General features: G+C 40.1%; 1 protein-coding gene across 3 annotated transcripts in view; it reads left to right on the top strand.

The window, feature by feature from the left end:
- plce1 (phospholipase C, epsilon 1) overlaps window positions 1–16,418 on the top strand; it is a 73,068-nt gene extending 56,650 nt beyond the window's left edge. Inside the window, exons 30-45 of one of the 3 annotated variants that reach the window (XM_041066969.1) lie at window positions 434–592; window positions 998–1,133; window positions 1,393–1,434; window positions 4,557–4,675; window positions 5,112–5,229; window positions 6,558–6,695; window positions 7,020–7,310; window positions 7,697–7,860; window positions 8,840–9,101; window positions 9,419–9,537; window positions 9,776–9,904; window positions 10,051–10,248; window positions 10,504–10,707; window positions 10,913–11,125; window positions 11,882–11,993; window positions 13,453–16,418. In XM_041066969.1, coding sequence (XP_040922903.1) covers window positions 434–592; window positions 998–1,133; window positions 1,393–1,434; window positions 4,557–4,675; window positions 5,112–5,229; window positions 6,558–6,695; window positions 7,020–7,310; window positions 7,697–7,860; window positions 8,840–9,101; window positions 9,419–9,537; window positions 9,776–9,904; window positions 10,051–10,248; window positions 10,504–10,707; window positions 10,913–11,125; window positions 11,882–11,993; window positions 13,453–13,658 — 2,610 coding nt within the window. In that variant the 3' untranslated portion in view covers window positions 13,659–16,418. Of the gene's footprint in view, window positions 1–433; window positions 593–997; window positions 1,134–1,392; window positions 1,435–4,556; window positions 4,676–5,111; window positions 5,230–6,557; window positions 6,696–7,019; window positions 7,311–7,696; window positions 7,861–8,839; window positions 9,102–9,418; window positions 9,538–9,775; window positions 9,905–10,050; window positions 10,249–10,503; window positions 10,708–10,912; window positions 11,126–11,881; window positions 12,091–13,452 lie in introns of all 3 variants that reach the window. The other 2 variants (XM_041066970.1, XM_041066971.1) reach the window with 2 other exon arrangements.
- The last annotated feature ends 2,151 nt before the right edge of the window (window positions 16,419–18,569 follow it).

Genomic DNA, 18,569 nt, shown 5'->3' with positions numbered 1-18,569 from the left:
ACTTCCAGTCAGAGGCTTGCTTTTTTAATCTTCAGGCTACAACTGTCCCTTTCCTCTTCTTTTTTTAAGTTGTATACTCAAGGCCACACATATCTGGGCACAACAGATACATCACAGAATATCATTGTGCTTTCATCTAAGAAAACTTCCCAGCATTTCATCCTCCCTGGAGACTGACTTCTGAGTGGCTTGATAAAGAGAAGTCTTTCATGTTCAGACATCTCTATGCCTCTGGGCAGCTTATGTCACCACGGTCTTGTTTATTTGTTATATTTGTTTTGTGTTGATAAAGGCACTTTCATTTTTTAGTTGTTGAGGAATCCTCTCCTTTACTAAGCTTTTGAATTTTCCTCTCCCCCTCTCACTTGACAGTACGGTCTGATCTGTACTTCACATTATTTATTGATGTCCGTCTATCATGTTTGAATCCTAGACGGTGTTTGGGGAGCGTCTGGTGACGCGATTCCTCTTTGAAAGTGACTTCAGCGACGACCCTCACCTGCCTTCGCCGCTGCAGCTGCGGGGGAGGATCCTCCTCAAGAACAAAAAGCTGAAAGCCCACCAGGCACCGGTGGACATACTCAAACAGAAGGTTGTGAAGAGACAAAGACATCCTGTCCACACACATACACACACATAAAGCAGGATGTACATAATTTATATCTAATATAAGTCACCCTTTAATGGTGCTTTCAGGTAGCATGAGTACATTGAGTATTTAGCACTGTTCATTAGAGTGCTGTCACATATAAATAATAGATGCTAATGTGGTCAGATGTACATCTCATCACACCATTTTCACTCACTTTACCTTGCAAACATAGTGTGCGATAGTATACACACACACACACATAGGTTGTCTGCAGATAAGAGTTTGTGTATTTACAGGTAATGGGTAGATATGGATCATACTTCAGGCACAGCAGCTATATCTTTGTAAATATTAGGTCTTGTCACACAGTTTTTTTTACAAGCGACTGCTCTCATTTTGCAACAGGCTCACCAGCTGGCACACATGCAGGCCCAGGCTAGCAACGGGTCACCAGGGGTTAGTTCACCTGGCAACCACGCCAATGAGGAAGAGGAAGAGGAGGAGGACGAGTACGACTATGATTATGAGTCTCTGTCAGATGGTAAGGATAACTGCAGTTGGGTTTGTAATGCCTACGGAGTCAGATACTTCATTTCAGCACTAAATCAACACAAAAACCCAACTGAACTTAAGTACCTTCAAGATTTTAATTATATGTAAATTCTTATGTTGTAACCTTTCAATCAGCTTCTGTTCACCTTTTTTTCTGTCTCTTCATTTTAGCACTTAAGTCTCTCTTTATGTTGACACTATTTTCACTCCCTTCCCTTCCTATTTTATCTTGCCTGCTTTCCACTTAGCTGATGTCCTCACAGCCTCTACTGCCTCGTATGGCCTGGAAGGTAAATGCACAGCTCTGATGCGCCTCTCTTTCCGAACCAGTGTTTCCATCTAATTTTGTTTTGCAGTGGTAGCTGGTGGTCTCTCACTGATTCGTCTTCTTTTTGGCAAAGCTAGAGCATTTACAATGTAATATTATCTTAGTATCCTGAGTAAAGGTCCTGCTTTTAGACACTGACGTTACAGTTGGCTTTTACTGTGAGTGTCTACCGCTGCAGAATATCTACAGAGGAAACACTGGTGTGTGGATGTTCACCAGTGAGCTGCACCGCTACTGATTCTTGTCTGTGCCCTTATACTGTATAAGCTTCCTGCTTGTTGAGTGGGCAAAATCATGTTCTACTTAACTTTAGCTATCTTGCTTGGAAACCAGCAGTTTGAAATTTTACGATTACATATTTTATAATATCTGGAAGTCTATAAAAAGTGAATATAAATTCAAGTCATTTGACTGTAGAAAAAAATACGATGGAGGTTGTTTTATGAGATAGGGCTTAGAAATAATGTTTTAACAGTGAGGGGTTGAAATGATGACCTGTGTTGCCAGGTGTCCTCAGCCTCTACTGTAGCTCTTAAAATAAGGCAACCATGTGTCTTTATTTTGACAACAGCAGAGAAGTTAAGCTCTACTATACTTTGTAATTACTGTAAATCATAATGGTTTTAGAATCTCATTAAAGTGCCATCCAAGCATATTTATCACCACTGGATTGCTAACAGTGGATAGTCAGAGACACCAGGAGTGTTTGTTATGATGTACACTTGTTTTATCACTGTTACGTAATTGCAATAATACAACAAGCATCCCATCCCTGCTGCAGCAGTTTTTCTTTCGCCACGTGTCGATAGATGTGACTTTGTTATAATGCAGTCTGTGCATCCATCATCCAAAATTACTTCTACTTTAAATCAAATTCCTTCGTTATGAGTAGAGTAACCTGGGTGTTGTTTTTTTTTCATAGCGGATGTGACGTGAGCTTGTGTTGTGCTTGTGTATGTGTCTGTGTTTGGCCTGCTGTTTGATGTGATGCTTTTAGATGTCTTCCATTTACCTGTATCTAAATACAGTGCTTAGTCAGGATGGGAGCACTGTATCTACCTTTACACTACATTGATTGCTCTTAAAAGATACATAATTAGGAATGACATCAAAACTGAATGAGTGTGTAAAAAAATACCTTTTATTCATTTCAGTCTGTTTTAACAATACGATGTCTGGAGCTTTCTCTTTCTCCCACAAACGCATCACCTCCCTTCCTCCATCCCTCTATACTGTATTTGTCTGTGACCTCGCTAGTGGCTGGGCAGGCTCATCAGGGAAACAAAACAAAGCCATCTGGTTTCTCAGGCCCTACGCTGCCCCCGCACTAAAAAACAGACCAGGGGAAACTACCCTGTCCTGGTCCCACTCCCAACTCTGCTCTTTCCTAATCCCTGCCCTCTGCTTGTCCCTGTCGGAAGAACTTACTGGTCATGGACCTTTTTTGAAAAGCGTTTCTCTAATCTAAACATCATAGCGTGGGTTCCATGTTGCTACTTACCCCTTTTGCAAACCTTCTTTTAGTCAAATATTAACCTAACAGTCAGCTGTCAAGACACCCTGACTAAATAAACCGCCCTCCACTCTGACTGGCTCCATTTCACCATACTTACTCTGCACTCAACATCAGCAGGCCCAGAAAATACAAACACTTGAATGCTAAGCTGCCAAGTTGCCACCATCCCTTGTTTAACAGTAGCTCCCTCCTGCCCCAGCTTTGTTCAGATCACTTCTCTGGCTACTGTCTACCGCCTGACATTAAGGGTCATCTCTGTTGCTAAACCCTATTCTAAGGAAGAGATTCCAAATGTCAGGATTTAAACAAGTTGATTTAAAAAAAGCCTCTGCATTTTTAAGCTGATAGGTTTCTTTTTGTGGTTTTGGCTGCGATGAATGTGTAGGAGGAATGGGAGCAAAGGGAAGCGCTCCCTACTGTTGTTCCTGTTTACAGTTTACAGTTGACATTGCCTTGAATATCAGTATCTTTGTGGGCTTCAGGGTCTTTGTGGGCTTCTTCTTGGGAACATGCTCATGAGCTGTACATGTAGTCAGGGATATGCTAGATAACTGCTGGTGCTTTTCCCTTTTCTGTAATTATTCTCTAATTGTTCCCGCCTGCTCAAATCTTTGCTCCCACTTGAGATGGTAGAGATACAGAAAAGCTAGGATTACAAAATGAAAGCCCTCTAACAGTCGCAGTTTATTAAGGAAATGCAGAACCACTGTAGAATTATTCTTCTGTGGAAATTAGACATCCACAAACACACTAAACATGCTGTCACCAACCTATCAATGTAAATTACCAGAACAGTCTTTTTGGTCAGTTTATAAAAAGAAAGACGCAACTATAAAACATAATCTTCACATAAACTTCAAACCAAGCGACAGCTATCAAGCTGAAATGCCAAAGTATTGCGGAAGTGCCTTTAAGCTGCAGTTAACTTTAGTGGCCATTCAGTTCTCTGACTTTATTAAAGAAAAACTCTCTTGAAATAAAGTCAATATCTGTTTTTTAGTAGATTCCCAGATGCTAAATTTACCTCTTGTGATATATGTGTTACTGGTGACTTAACACACTATATCAAGAGCAACTGGGACACCAATGGAAAGTTTTTATTTATGGATTTTTGTCAGGTCAGTTTTTTACTTTACTGGATCAGATTTTTTTTTATTTTACTATACATAAATAGATGGAGATAGTGTGCAGGAATTACATTTAATATGCTTTTGTTATAATTTTGTGCATATAACATATAACTTGGATCTTAAAGAAGAAATGTTTGAAATGTCTTTAAGGAAAAATAAGGGGTTAAAAAGTGAGGTATGTTTGGATGTTTGCTTGCTTGATTGACAGGTGTCTTTCACACTAACCATGGTGGTTGCACACTGACACCACACTGAATCCTGCTGGTTCAGGTAGTGTGTGCAGGATCTTGTGCTGTTTATTTTTGACACTTGATTCACCAAAGTAACAACTGCTGGGAATGTGTGCGCCCTCAGAAAACGACGGTTTGGTTGGTGTAAATCCCAGGTATCATCTGTTTAAAAAAATAATAATAATAATTTGTTGTTTTGGCTGTATAGATAACATCCTGGATGACAAGCCAGAGGGGAAGAGCTCAGCAGACAAAGAAGAGCAACCTGTTGATGAAATACCGAAGAGGATGAAGAAGGCTGACAGCGCCACGCAGAGCAAAGGAAAGGTAGGTTATGTTTACACTGAATTACTTAACTTTTTCAATTTAGAATATTCCCAAGAAGGAGCCCTTTTCATAGCTACCAGGTGCCAGTGGTTATTTTTGCTTTTTGAATTAAAACCAAGGCTTGTGAGTAATTTATTTTGGTTTTATTTACTTAACCATTTTGCTGGCAGATTACATAAAACGTACAAATATGCTAAAGTCAACACATACGGGTAAAAATAAGAGAAGAAATGTTAAGGCTGAATTAGCTGATTATTGATTAAGTATGAAATTTTGATAGGAATCTGAAATGTGTTGCCCTGCTGCATTGTTCCCACTCTCTTCTGCCTGTCTGTCTGTCTACAAAGTCCAGCCCCTGCTTCAGCAGTACATCACTGCCTCTTCAAGTAAAACGTTAACAGTCACTTCCATGTCCTGTATCTACCTGCATCCATAGGTGTTTGACATGGAGCTGGGCGAGGAGTTTTACCTTCCTCAAAACAAGAAGGAGAGTCGACAGATTGCCCAGGAGTTGTCAGACCTCGTCATCTACTGCCAGGCTGTGAAATTCCCTGGTAGAGAATATTTTATCACTCTGTCTCTTTGTCAAACGCTGTCCTTTCTCTTCTTTCACTTATTATTTCTTTTCACCAACATGCATTCTTTTCCCAGTGCAAAATTTACCCTGTCCTCTTTAACTTGCTATCACTGTAATTATCTCCTCTTTTCTGTCTTGTCCCACTCTAATCCACTCCCATGTTATATTTCAGAGGTCAAACCTTTCCCCATGTTTTTGAATTTTTTTCATTGCACGATATTTAATATCCCTGCGTTACGCTCCATTCCTCTCCCACACAGGACACCCACTAAGATGATGAATCTCTTTGTCCCCATGGGAATGATATGGTTACTTCTTTGTGTTGTCAGTCCCAGAACAGCACAACAGCAGTGCATCCCAGTTTTAACTGTGTTGCTTTAAATGGATATGTCAAAAATTGAAATGGTTAAAATTAGAAGATGGGTTTAATTCTAAATACAAGAACATTCTTTCTGTTCAGCAGTTCAGGATGTTTGACTTTGTTTTCTGTGCCCTCATAAAACACCTCTTATTTCCTCTTTATTGGGATCTATCTTCATTCCTTGCTACCATTTATCTCAAATATTTCTTTTTGTCCCTTAAATGTCCACCTCTTATCTCCTCTTTCCTCCCTCAAGTGTCCTCTTCTCTGCTTGTCTCCTCTTTTCTTTACGTGACATCTGCCCTTATAAACCCGCCCGTGTTTCCACTGGTATTTTATTTGTTTACTGTTTCCAGGGATCTGAGATCTGAGAAAGAGAAGGCAGGGCGACTGGCCCAATTCAGACAGACAGCAGACTGGTTGCTGTGCTGTGTTGTTAGATGGACATGCTACATCTAATAACTAACCAAAAATGTGAATCATCTTAAAAAATATTCATGACATTTTTCACATCTCAGATATTCTTTGGGAACAGGAGACAGAGATTTTTCATCGAATAAGAAGTAGCTTTAGATGAACAACAATTGAATGTGTTACATGCAGAGTTTTTGCTTTAATAAATCATTAATTTAATGACATTAGTTTTATTACCACTGATAAACAAGACTTTTGTAAAGAAGATCCAACTGTATATTTTTTTGCTTTTAAAACAAACATACTTAAAGTGACGCCTGCAAGACGGAGGAGCAACATCCTCATTATGATGAAGTGACGGCTTTTAGAGAAAACGATTTCTTCATTTTGAGAAACAAATTGAGAATAAGAAGGGAAAGAGATACCAATCTTTTCCCATTCATCGTTATCGTTGTGGGGTCTCCAATCTGTCTGCATTTCATTATTGACCACTTCTCTCCTCTGTTTGCTTGTTGTGTGTGGGAACCCAGGCCTGTCCACACTGTCTCCAGCCGGCTCTAGCAGAGGAAAGGACCGGGGAAAGAGCAGGAAGTCCATATTTGGTACAGCTCCCGCTCGCTGCAACACTACAGGGGAGGTCACAACCCAGAGCCGCACCCCTGGGAAAGGTATGCTGGGGCCTAGGGGTGCTGATTCTTAGCATAAGCATGTGTGACTAAAAGGCAAATTTTAGTAATATATGTATTTTGGTTTCAATGTGAATGTTACTGAAGAAGAGTGGGTGGACATGTATTTAAATAAACAGCAAAAGAATGCACAACTCCCACTTAAAAAATGGGTGAAACTAAATTTCACGCTGTGGTGAACTGAGTACTGACTTACTACTTTCTGTTGTTGCCTGGTAAATCTGTAATTTTAAAAGTCCATGTTCATTTTCAACACTGTCTTCATGTACCTTTACTGATGTGTGTCTTTCTCTGTCCTGCCTCCAGGTGGCACTGAGCGGCTGAGCTGGGAGGAACAGCAGACGTCTCCTGTCCTCAACCCCCCCACCTCTCTCAGCGCCATCATCCGCACACCCAAGTGCTACCACATCTCCTCCGTCAACGAGAACGCCGCCAAGCGCCTGTGCCGGCGCTACTCTCAGAAGCTGATCCAGCACACTGTGTGCCAGCTGCTCAGGACGTACCCGGCAGCCACCAGGATCGATTCAACAAACCCCAATCCTCTGCTTTTCTGGTTGCACGGAATCCAGCTGGTGGCACTCAACTATCAGACAGATGGTGAGGACGGCGTGGAGACTTTTCACTCTTAGTATGCAAGAGAACATCACTTCTAACTTCAACAACGCTGTCTAGGAATTTGGCAGTTTGTGCCCCTCACAAGCAAACATTAACCACTCATTAAGTTTTTTTATTTTTATCTTAATAAAATATCACATAGTCCTAAGTAGTAATGAAGAATGTGCTCTACTCCAAGGTGTCTTTTTAAGGAATTGTTTATCCCAAAGTGCTTCACTTGTTTTTCCCCCTCCTTTATGCACTTTCTTCTTAATTTTCCCTCTCACATCCCTGTTTTTTTCTTTTATCTTTAGTTGCCTTATAGCTATAGCTGTTTGCTTAAGTGCCAAATTGATAGCAACAATGATTGCCCTTTCTCTTCAACCCAGACCTGCCCATGCAGTTGAACACTGCGTTGTTTGAGGCCAATGGTGGCTGCGGCTATGTACTGAAGCCAGCGGTGCTGTGGGACCGTAACTGTTCACTTTATCAGCAGTTCTGTCCGATGGAGAGAGACGTGGAGAAAATGAGCCCTGCTGTCTATTCCCTGACGGTGAGTTAAGATGAAGTATGGAGCAGAATGGAGGATCAGTCAGAATGACCACTTCATCCTCAAGAGTTTTCTCTCTGCACTTTCATCATCACTCCTTTTGATCTACACTTTTCCTTCCTGCCTTCCTGCCTATTCAAGTCAATGTTTTCCCACTTGCCTCTTTTGTACTGTTTGAATTTCAGGGGTGCTGCATGTTGATTTTCTGAGAAGCAGACTCTTGAATCATAATATATCTAATTTCATTTGCAAAGTGTCATATTTGCAAATAATTTTGTAACGGGAAGGTGCTGCTTTTATAAAACATTTACTGTCTCAATTTCAGTAAGAACTGTATTTTTTTTTTTTTAGTGTCCAGAATATTTATATTGATTTGTACCTCCATATATACTGCCTCCATTTTTCCAGCTGATGCTGAAATTTACAGTGTTATGTCTCTGTCTACTCTGAAATTGAGAACAAATAAATAATAATATAAGTTTTAAAACAAAGGTTTTAAACTTTTAAATCATAAATTTAATCAAAATGTTTGACTCATTCAGCAGAACACACTCGTGGGGTTCTTTCTACAATGGAAATGAAACATTGTTTGGAAAGTTTGTCCCAACACTTAAATTGCTGTAAACATTCTTTGCAAGTTGCACTGTTTACCCACTGACATGCATGATCATTTGTGAAGTTCAAGTTATCTGCTTACAGGGTGTGTGTGTGTGTGTGTGTGTGTGTGTCTGTGAGTGTGAGTGTGAGTGAGAGAGAGAGAGACAGGAAGAAGGTGAAATAGAGTCTTTGTTGGCAGGTCAGAGTGACTTCACTGACTGTTAAGCTTCAGCCCTTGCTAAGGTTTTCATCAAATGAACTGAAAAAAAAAGCTTGATTTAAAACCAAGGGATAAATCTCAACTGCAAGTGTTGTTCATACATGGCATTATTAGTGTTTCTTAGTCATCATGTCACTCCTCTTCTTTCTTTTTTTTTTCTTTCAGATTGTCTCTGGTCAGAACATTTGTCCCGGTAACAGCGCTGGCAGCCCCTGCATCGAGGTGGATGTTCTGGGCATGCCTGTTGACATTTGCCACTTCCGTACCAAACCCATCCACCGCAATACCCTCAACCCCATGTGGAATGAGCACTTTCAGTTCACCGTGCACTTTGAAGAGATGTGCTTCCTGCGCTTCGCTGTGGTGGAGAACAACAGTTCCCAGACTACTGCTCAGAGGACTCTGCCTCTGAAAGCCCTCAAACCAGGTAGGAATCTCAGATGATGTAGAGCAGATAAAAGGATGGATCTAAGCTGTAGAAGGGAACTTTACTGTCCAGGGTCTGAAACAGCCACTGTTTGAATAAAAAAGAAAAAAAGATATAAGTCATTTTCACTGTGCAGGTATGTGGTGAAAAAAAACCCTGAACTGTTAGCAAACTGAATGATAAAACGCAGGACATGAGTAATAATTTAACCTTTAAAGGAACTAAAAAAACCTTAATCCAGTGCAGTTTCAGGATTATACTGTTGGGTAGCATTGCATTGTGTAGTCAAAATACGTTTGTGATTGTATGTGTTTCAGGGTACAGACATGTCCAGTTGAGGACGCAGCACAATGAGCCACTTGAAGTGTCCAGCTTATTCATCTTCAGCCGCAGAACAGAGGAAGGTCCCACAGGGGGCACTACTCCCTCATCTTCGGTAAGCCTCGTTCAGGTCAGGTCTGGAGTTTGCAGGGGTTCGGGCAAGGTTTGATCTGTTAACTGCACTTATAAAACTTCGAATGTCACAGACTTATTAATTTATTTTTTAAAATGTAAGCAGCATCATTACAGTGAATCCCTTTGGTTTTGCTTTATCTTACTTTCTAAGGAGAAAGCAAGAGAGACTGTTTAATAAAATAACTTGATGCCTTGCACCTCTCTTTCTCTCGACGCAGCTCTTCAGTTCAGAGGAGAAGCGTGTCTCCCAGCAGCACCAGGTGACAGTGCATGGAGCTCCTGGTCCTGAGCCCTTCACAGTGTTCTGTGTTACTGAGCAGACCACTGCCAAACAGCTGCTGGACACGGTTAGTAACTGCGAAATAAAGATTTATGATGCTTAAATAATGTGATTGCAGTCTGGGAAGGGGAAACTCTCTTGAGAGATTTCTCATTTGTTGCATTATGTCTTGTGTCACACACACCTAAAGCTTTTCCTCTCACCTTCCCGCAGGTTGTAGCATCTGCGGGAAACCCGTCCGATTACTTCCTTTGTGAGGAGAGGGTTCCTCTGTTGAAGGAGCGCAGTGAGGTGAAGCGCTGTGCTCAGCATCGCCCTCTGGCACCTGAGGAGGCGGTGGTCAGACTGGTCTACAGCTGGAACACGGAGGAGGGTTATGTGGGAAGGATTTGCCTCAAAACAAGAGAGGAGGTACACACACAGAGTCTTTTTGTCTAATTCACTGAAACTGATGTTAGGTATAAGAGTATATTCAACAACAAGGGAAAGAGGTTATTAAACTAACATAAAACTCAATTAATTCCATTGATTGTATAGTTAGTGTGGTCTATTCTGTAGACTATGGCTCCCCCTTGTGGTCATCCTATACAATCAATGATGCTTTGGTGGCTTTACATCTGTTGCTCTTCTACATATTTCATTGTTACTCTTGATTTATTCCTGCAGAACTTAAATGAGAAGAACACAGTGCTGGACGGAGAGGAGGATGTGACCGTGGGAACCAGAGAAGGAGCGGGAGGAGGAGGAGGGGGTGGAGGAGGAGGAGAGGATGATATGTTCTTTGTTCAGGTCCATGAACTTTCACCAGAACAGCCTCACACTGTGATCAGGGCCCCACGCTACAGCACCGCTCAGGACATCATACAGCAGGTGAGGACATTCAAGGAATCATTTATTTGATCAGGTAGACCAGCATTATTAAATCTGGCCTGAGGATACAAAATCGAGTCAGTTAAAGTTTGCTAATGCAGAATAAACACCAAACATTAGAAAAGCACTACCCTCCAGTTCCACAGAAACTCTGTGCTGTTTTAATTTCAGATTCATCTTCTCTCTCTTTCCTTCTCTTGGTCAGACTTTGTCAAAGGCCAAGTATTCCTACAGTATCGTATCGAACCCCAACCCATGCGACTACGTCCTGATGGAGGAAGTGACCAAGGACGTGGGCTCTAAGAAGTCCTCCACCGCCAAGCCTTTGCAGCGGGTGCTGCTGGATCACGAGTGTGTCTACCAAGCGCAGAGTCGCTGGCGGGGGGCGGGAAAGTTCATTCTTAAACTCAAAGAGCAGGTAGCTCTAAACACAGTCACTGGTTTTCAATTCTAAAGACTTTTTGAATGTATTTTCCGTTTATGTGCATTACATGTCCCCTTTGGAAACTGCACCACTAACACCTTGACTGTTACAAAATTTGTATTGAACTCTAACACTTCATAAATGCAAACAATATGAGCTGCATAGTACATCACATACTAGATATTTTCAACTTTATGCTTGCAAAAGCTAATTGTCCCTCTAATTTACTGTTCCTTCAAGTCTCCATGTTGTGTGATATTCATTGTATTGTAACACCTGCATGATGGGCCGTATGTCCTTTTTACCTGTCACTGCTTCCTGTTTGTAACATTTTGTGCGTGTGTGTTTGCTGCTGATCTGTTTTGACTTACACAAGTTAAGTTTTCTCTGCTTATCTTGATTTAGTATTTTATGTTGTATGTTGTCAGTATTATTTATTTCCTCATCCTTTTACACCCAAGGCCTTTTCACTGGCACGTTTGTAAATATCAGCCTGCTGTTCATTGACCTTGCTGAATAAAGATATAGCATTTTTTAAATTTCTGATTTTTTTTTTTTTTTTTTTTTAGTAATAGAATGGGTCGGATCTGACAAAAGGCAAAAAAAAGCATTCAATCTAATTAATCTTTGATTACCAAAAGAGAAAGCAAGACCTATGTCTCTCTAAATTATTACTAACTATTCAAACCCTGGCACATTTCTGTAAGCTCCTTATGCATTTCAGTAACATTGAGCTGTTTCTGCTTCCAGGTGGTGCGTGAGGACAAAAAGAAAGTAATTTCCTTCGCCAGCGAATTCAAGAAGCTGACCAGTCGCAGTCGCAGCATGACGACTGGCAGCGGAGTGGAGGGTCCTGCCCAGAGTAAGGATGATAGAGCTGCATGCTGTGTGGCTCTGACAGAGCTCCAGGAGTGAGGCTCACTCTCTGCCTGCTGTCTGTGCATGGAAAGGCAACAGAGGTACCGTATGTTGTCTCTAACATCTAACAATGCAAAAGGAAAAACTTGGATAAAACAATTCAAGGTGCTACTCTGTTTCTGAAACTTCTTAGATTTTTACTTAATGATTGAAACACCTGAAGCTAAAACGGCTACATCAGAACATTGTGTTTTGAATTTCTTGGTAGTAATACTAATTCTGCAAGCAGGTTATGTGTAGGACTGAATAGGATTTTGGCGCATTTGAGATGTCAAGTAAGTACAATGGAGAAAAACTAAAACTGAGTAGTTAACAAAAGGGTCACGTCATCAGGTCCTTTTTGAAGCTGCTCTGGAGCTTTTCCATCACATCACATCACATCATCTCCCAGCTGTCACCAAAATTGTAGATGTTCAGATTTCCATTTTTCTGAGCACTTTTAAGATCGCCTCATCAGTGCTGACAAAATAAACTCACCATTTATGTGTGACGTCGAAAGCTTCAGAACAGTCACAAAATGGACCCTTAAAGTGGAGATTGTTTTGTTATCTGTGTTTTCTAAGGTCAAGAATACATTTTTGATGTTAGTGTTTTTGGACTCACAACAATGACAACAACAAAAAAATCTATTCAGAATCAGAAACCCTTGCAGTACCTGAGTGGAGAATTAGAGGTTGAATAAATTTTGTTTCCCGCAACAATCACAGGCCGAGTACAGACTCATAATTATACCCAAACAGACTGCTTCAATAGATGTGAGTGGGAAGCACTGGACACCAAAAACCTTGCTTATTTTTTTCACCCAAGGTTGTTAAGTGTCATCAATGTTTCAAATACATCCCTTGTTGTACTTCTCTCACACAATAGTGAGAAAACACCCTCGTTTAACACACCATGTAAAAAGGACTTTGAAGTAAATTGATCGTAAATACAGACTATTCTACAAAGGCGGGTAACATTAGCTAAATGGCTATTAGCACCATTTGTCAGCTATAAGAGAGGTCTGCAATCAGCAACCTGATACACGTGTTTCAGTGATTCAGTAATTTAATATGAAGGGGAGCACTCGGGACAAGAGGGGCATACAGTCCAATGAAACACAGTATGACTGATATTTGCAATTTACTTCAAAGTCTGTTATGAACTGTTTACAATTCAATGAAGTGTCCACTCCCATATATCCTAATATTTCATTTGTAGCAACATTTCATCCCTTATAACTGATGGTCTCACTCTGCAGTGTGGCAACAATTCATCATGGTTGTGATCTTATTAAGTGCTGTGTTGTGTTTTCGATGTGTCAGTCTGGTACCTCTGTCTTTCTTTAAACTCACTGCTGTTTCATCCAAATACGAACAATATGAAGAGAAAATATGAAAGTAAACATAATATCTCCTCTGCAGGGTATCTGTCTGCAGCTGCAGGGCTGAAGGCGTGGGTGGCAGAAGGCAAGGTGGGAGCAGGAAGGTTCCTACAGACCGCCTCCTCCTCTTCGTCATCCTCCTCCTCCTTCAGGGGGCAACTCCAACCTGTCCATCTGCCCATCTCTTCTCTGACCCCCCTAGCCTGGAAGTTTCACCTCCTCAGGAACTGGAAGATCCACAAATGAAATCCAGAGAGAGAGACTTGAGCCGACTACTTCTAAACTTGGAGGATTTCCCCTTTGCAAGAGAGGCAAGGTGTTTCAGTGAGCGTCTGACACATTGTGGAACTGTGGGATACTCTCCTTTTTTAAGTCCTGAAGGAGTCTGATCCTGCCTTGTTTTAGTTGAGCAAGCGGGGGACAGGATTCAGTCCAAGCCCCTTCAGTGGGTTAGGTGACAGGTGTTCAGCCGCTTTGCAGGAGTTTCTGATTGGAAATCCCACCCAGCGTCACTTTAGAGCAGGGATGGTCACATGGGCAGCTCCGGCTCGTCTTGATTTATTGGTTGTAGCTTGGCTCCACAGAGAGTCCACAGAACCAGGGGCAGCTGCTGTTATTGAAGTCATCAGGTACGTGATCAGGGATACAAAAAAACAAAACAAAAAAGAAACAGAAAAAAATCCCTTCTCTTACCAATGAATTGGAGGAATTTGACAAAAAAACACTTCCCTGACTCACATTAAAAGGAAGATGAGGTATGGGTTTGCTTTTAGATGTGCCAGTTTTTTATCTCCAAAAAATTTACCACAAAGGATAATGGGCGGCTGCAAAATGGCCTCTGGATTGAACGAATTTATTGAACCACATTTCTTCAAAGATGATTCAGGGAAAATTCAAAAATGGCTCCACAAGAGATAAAATAGCCCGTGTACTAGATAGCACAGACTGCAGTTTGCAATTAGAGAAATAAAATCAGTTTGGTTTAAAGTAAGTTTATAGTTTTTTTTCCCTGGCATCATGAAAAGAGAGCACACAGCAGATGGAGGAAGATCTGCTAAGAAAAACGGAAAGGATAGACGTAGAAGAGTACGAGGGCCCGTGTGGGTGAAAACAGTATTTTTCTCTCCTTCTCAGGCGTGGGCTCTTTTAGCTGAGGGCTTTGTGAAGGAGGCTGACAAGCTGGCTTGTATGATCCTTTTCTTATTGTTCCAGTTTCACAGTACTGTAAGGGCACATTTTGGGGCAGTGCAGATTTTCATTGCTCACAGAAAGAGGCAGTGAAGTCAGACAACATGTTCAGATGTTTCCAGTCTAATCAGATATTCTTTAATGGAAGCAGCAACGCATTAGGCGATTTCTTGGACACTACTGTCTCTGCCCTAAAGGTGACAATACGTAGCAGCATTTTAAGGCAGCCTTGATGTGCAACTTTTACTTGTGCAGAGGCAACTGTGGAACAACTTCTTATCACAGTTGTTGATAAAGTTGTCTTGTCTATGTTGCCTTAAAATGTTCCAACACTGCCTTTAATATTTGGTAATTTTGTAGCTGCATCTCTGACGACGATCTTTGGCTGGTTCCACAAAGGAATTTGGTGCTATCATCATTGTTCACCAATCATTATTTCAACACGTGTCTGATATTAGCAACTAAATTTAAAAAATCTAAAATCAATTGAATCAAACATTAAAAAATATATATATAAATTGGAATTTATAGTTATTTTCTTTGAGGAATGCAGCCTGTAACTAGGCCAATGAAACATTTTGATAGTACTGATACAAAATCTGAGTGTTGGTAAAATTACATAACCTTTTCAATTAAATATATACATATTTTTCCATAAAATTTTTTTGTGTTTAAGAAAAGAAGCAAAAGTTCTGACAATTTAAATGCTGAATTTAACCTAAATACGATTTAAATCTCATCAAAGAATATGTCACTAAAATTAGAAACTTTATCAGACATTTAATTCCAGCTTTCATTACTTTGTTGTTGATATTTATAGCTACAACCACATTTTAGTTGGTGCCAAAAAATGTGTTGAGGTGCTATGCCATTTTACCAAAATTGAGGAAAAATTGCTCAATCTAAAGTATTTCCTTCGATTTCATCCTTCATTTGAGTGGAACAATGATGATTTTAGACTTATTTCCTTTGGAGAAACAGCCTAGTCTTCTGCAAAGAGCATTTTGCACATTTTGTTTTCCTTTTGCTGTTTTCTTCAGTGTTTTCGTGTTACTGTCCAATTGGTGGGTTTCACATGACGTCACGACGGCGCCAAATTCAGATGGAGGACAGGAAGTGTTTCAGCCTTTCGCTGACTGACACACTGAGAATGTACCGTGTGGAAAAATGCCTGTTTTGTGTAGTTTACCGGTGCTCTAAGCGTTCCAATAGAGAAAAAGAAAAAAAGCTACTATAGGGTATCAAAAGTAGTCACCCACAAAGGTGAGAAATATGACTTTTGTCAATGACTTTTATCACCAAAACAGCACAGCCGAAACAGGATGTTGTGATGACGCAAGCGAAACCCGCAGCCAGTACGAGCTTGTCTGGGAAGGCCAACATGTCTGCGGTGTGGACGTATTTTAGTAAATGTGAGAAAGACACACGGATAGCGATTTGCAAAATATGTATTGTCGAAATTTCGAGGGGGGGTGCATCTGCAAAGAATTTCTCCACGTCGGGTTTAATTTATCACCTGAAATCCAAACATGCCGATCATTATGCTGAATATGAGAGGAACGCAGCGCAGAAAAAGAAAAATCCCTCCAAGCACGCCCACTCCGTCTGTGGCGGACGTTTTTGAAAAGGCAAGGAAGGTTAAAACTTAACTTAAAGCGCTGCAATTCTTGGTGCATTTGTTGTTGTTAAAGCCCTACAGTTAACATATGGGCTATGGCAATCTTTGTTTTGATACACTATTATGTTGTAGTCCTACAGCGAAAATTTTAAAATACACTTGACTTATATGCACTTTGTGTTTTTATGAGAGAACATTTACAATCTTTTTTAAATTGATTTATTCTTTGAAACATTCATATTAATTTATGTAATTGCAATGCCTTGCAATTTTAATGAGTACACAGTCATAGCCATAAATGCAATGGTACTAATAACTGGCGAAATAATTTCTTTCGGTGTTTTGGTTTTCAGCCTTGGTTTCCTCATTTTCGGTTTCGGCCAAGAATTTTCATTTCGGTGCATCCCTAACACTAATAATTATTAAGTTGCCGGTAGTCTAAAATGGACTTCATTGGGACTTTTTAGGCTGCCCTAGCGTTTTTGGGGACGTTGACTCAGTAGTCCAAATGCTATTTCGCTGTCATACAATACATTAGTATTTCTATGTAATTGACAAATAAACCCCCTTGTATCGCTGTAGAATGTGTTTGTTGACATTATAGCCGCTATTGCTACCTGCTAGCTGTACATAACCAGTATAAGAATAAACACTCACCCTGGCGAAGACCAAGCGTTAATCGTCTTGGAGCTGTTTGGTACCAAGGTTGTGGACCCACCCACTCACAAAAGAGTTATTTGCTTCCAGGCTTTTGTAGGCTTTCATTTGCTGTTTCGTATAATAAGAGGTCTGAAGTACGAGATAATTGGTGATGTCAACAGTCTCGATTGTAGACAAATCTTTAACGTCCATTGAAAACTAGCTTATCTTCATGAGGTACGGGTCACGTTCAACATATTGTTTGATTAATTGTGTGTATCTCCGTCTCGACACGAGATCTAAACCCATACAATACAGACTCTCTGCTAATATTTCCTCCATTGGCTTTGACATGTAACTTACTTCCTGCCCTCCATGTGAAATCGCATCACCTATGTGCGTCACCATGATCACGTGACTGAAACCCAGCTGTTACTGACAGAAAGGTGATTGTGATGAGATGGTCAATTTTTTTTTTTTTTTAATGATTATACTATTTATTACTTTTAATTTTGGGCCATTTGCGAATATAGTTTTGAGGAAAGCACGAGATAAATATTTGGGTTGTTTTTATTTGTTACAGTGTGTAGTCTGAGCCCAAACTTGAAATTCCCCACACAAAATTGCATTGAGTGATTTGCATTGAAATCATTTAGCCTATTCGTCTAGATTTACTGCCCTTGATTTTGATTATAGTATCTTTATAAATTACTAGTATTGATTGATTGTCAGTGATAGTAACTGTAGAGTTTATTTCTACTTCTTGCTCATTTCAGTTTTCTTTGAGAGGCCACTTTTCCCCTTTTTCGATTAAGACTTTTTCTCTTATCTTTTCTGGCATCCCAGTTCAGATCTTCCCCCTACTGTAGTTATGCTAATAAGCCCACCAACATTTTAAAATCTACAGTAAAATCTTTTAAGTACACTGGCCACAAAAAATGCAGACATGAAAAAAAAAGATTGACACAAGATTGGATTTACAGAGCATACAACTGCTTTACTGCACTGTGGCTACACTTACCTAACATTATAGAAGAAAAAAGAAAACATTTCTTGGTCAACACAAGAAATGCTGGGTTAAGAATATATTCTGTTATCAATAGGTCATTAGGTTTATGTCTTCTTCACATTCCGAGACTGACTTACTCAAATTATGCATTTATAGAAGCTTTCTAGAAAGCTGCAGACAGTAAACACATCCTGTTAAAATGCAGGAAACAAAGTATAATTATATTGGAAATGTTGGACTTTTGTTTTATAGGCATTTTTGGGAAATGTGGTCACAAAAAGAATTTGACTATTTGTCCTTTTATTTTCATTTGTCTTCAAATCAAACTTTGCTCAGTGCCAAGTAATGATGTTTGAATTTCAGTGCAATAGTGAAGTTCTGTCACTTCAGCTCTTTAGGTTTTTGACATGTTTTCCTCTTGGTTTTTAACTCTAATTCCTTATTCCTGACCTTGACTTCTTTAAATTAGTAAAAACTGACATAATTCATGCACAAATATTATCTTTTGTTAATTGTAAAGCAGCAGGATAATCCCTAAGGCAAACTGTAATTATGGTGGATTATATTGTGATCCCAGAAACCACAACTCACTGTGAATGGTAATTAGACAAGTAAAGCAGTCACGGTTATCCTTTCAGGCTTTTGTCACTGTACATGAAACATATAGAAATGTCATTATGCACAGCAAAAAGATCATATTTTA

Source organism: Toxotes jaculatrix, chromosome 21, assembly GCF_017976425.1.
Source record: "Toxotes jaculatrix isolate fToxJac2 chromosome 21, fToxJac2.pri, whole genome shotgun sequence".
Lineage (NCBI taxonomy): Eukaryota > Metazoa > Chordata > Actinopteri > Toxotidae > Toxotes > Toxotes jaculatrix.
The sequence above is the reverse complement of the archived record's forward strand: the minus strand, read 5'-3'. Positions and strand labels throughout refer to the sequence as shown.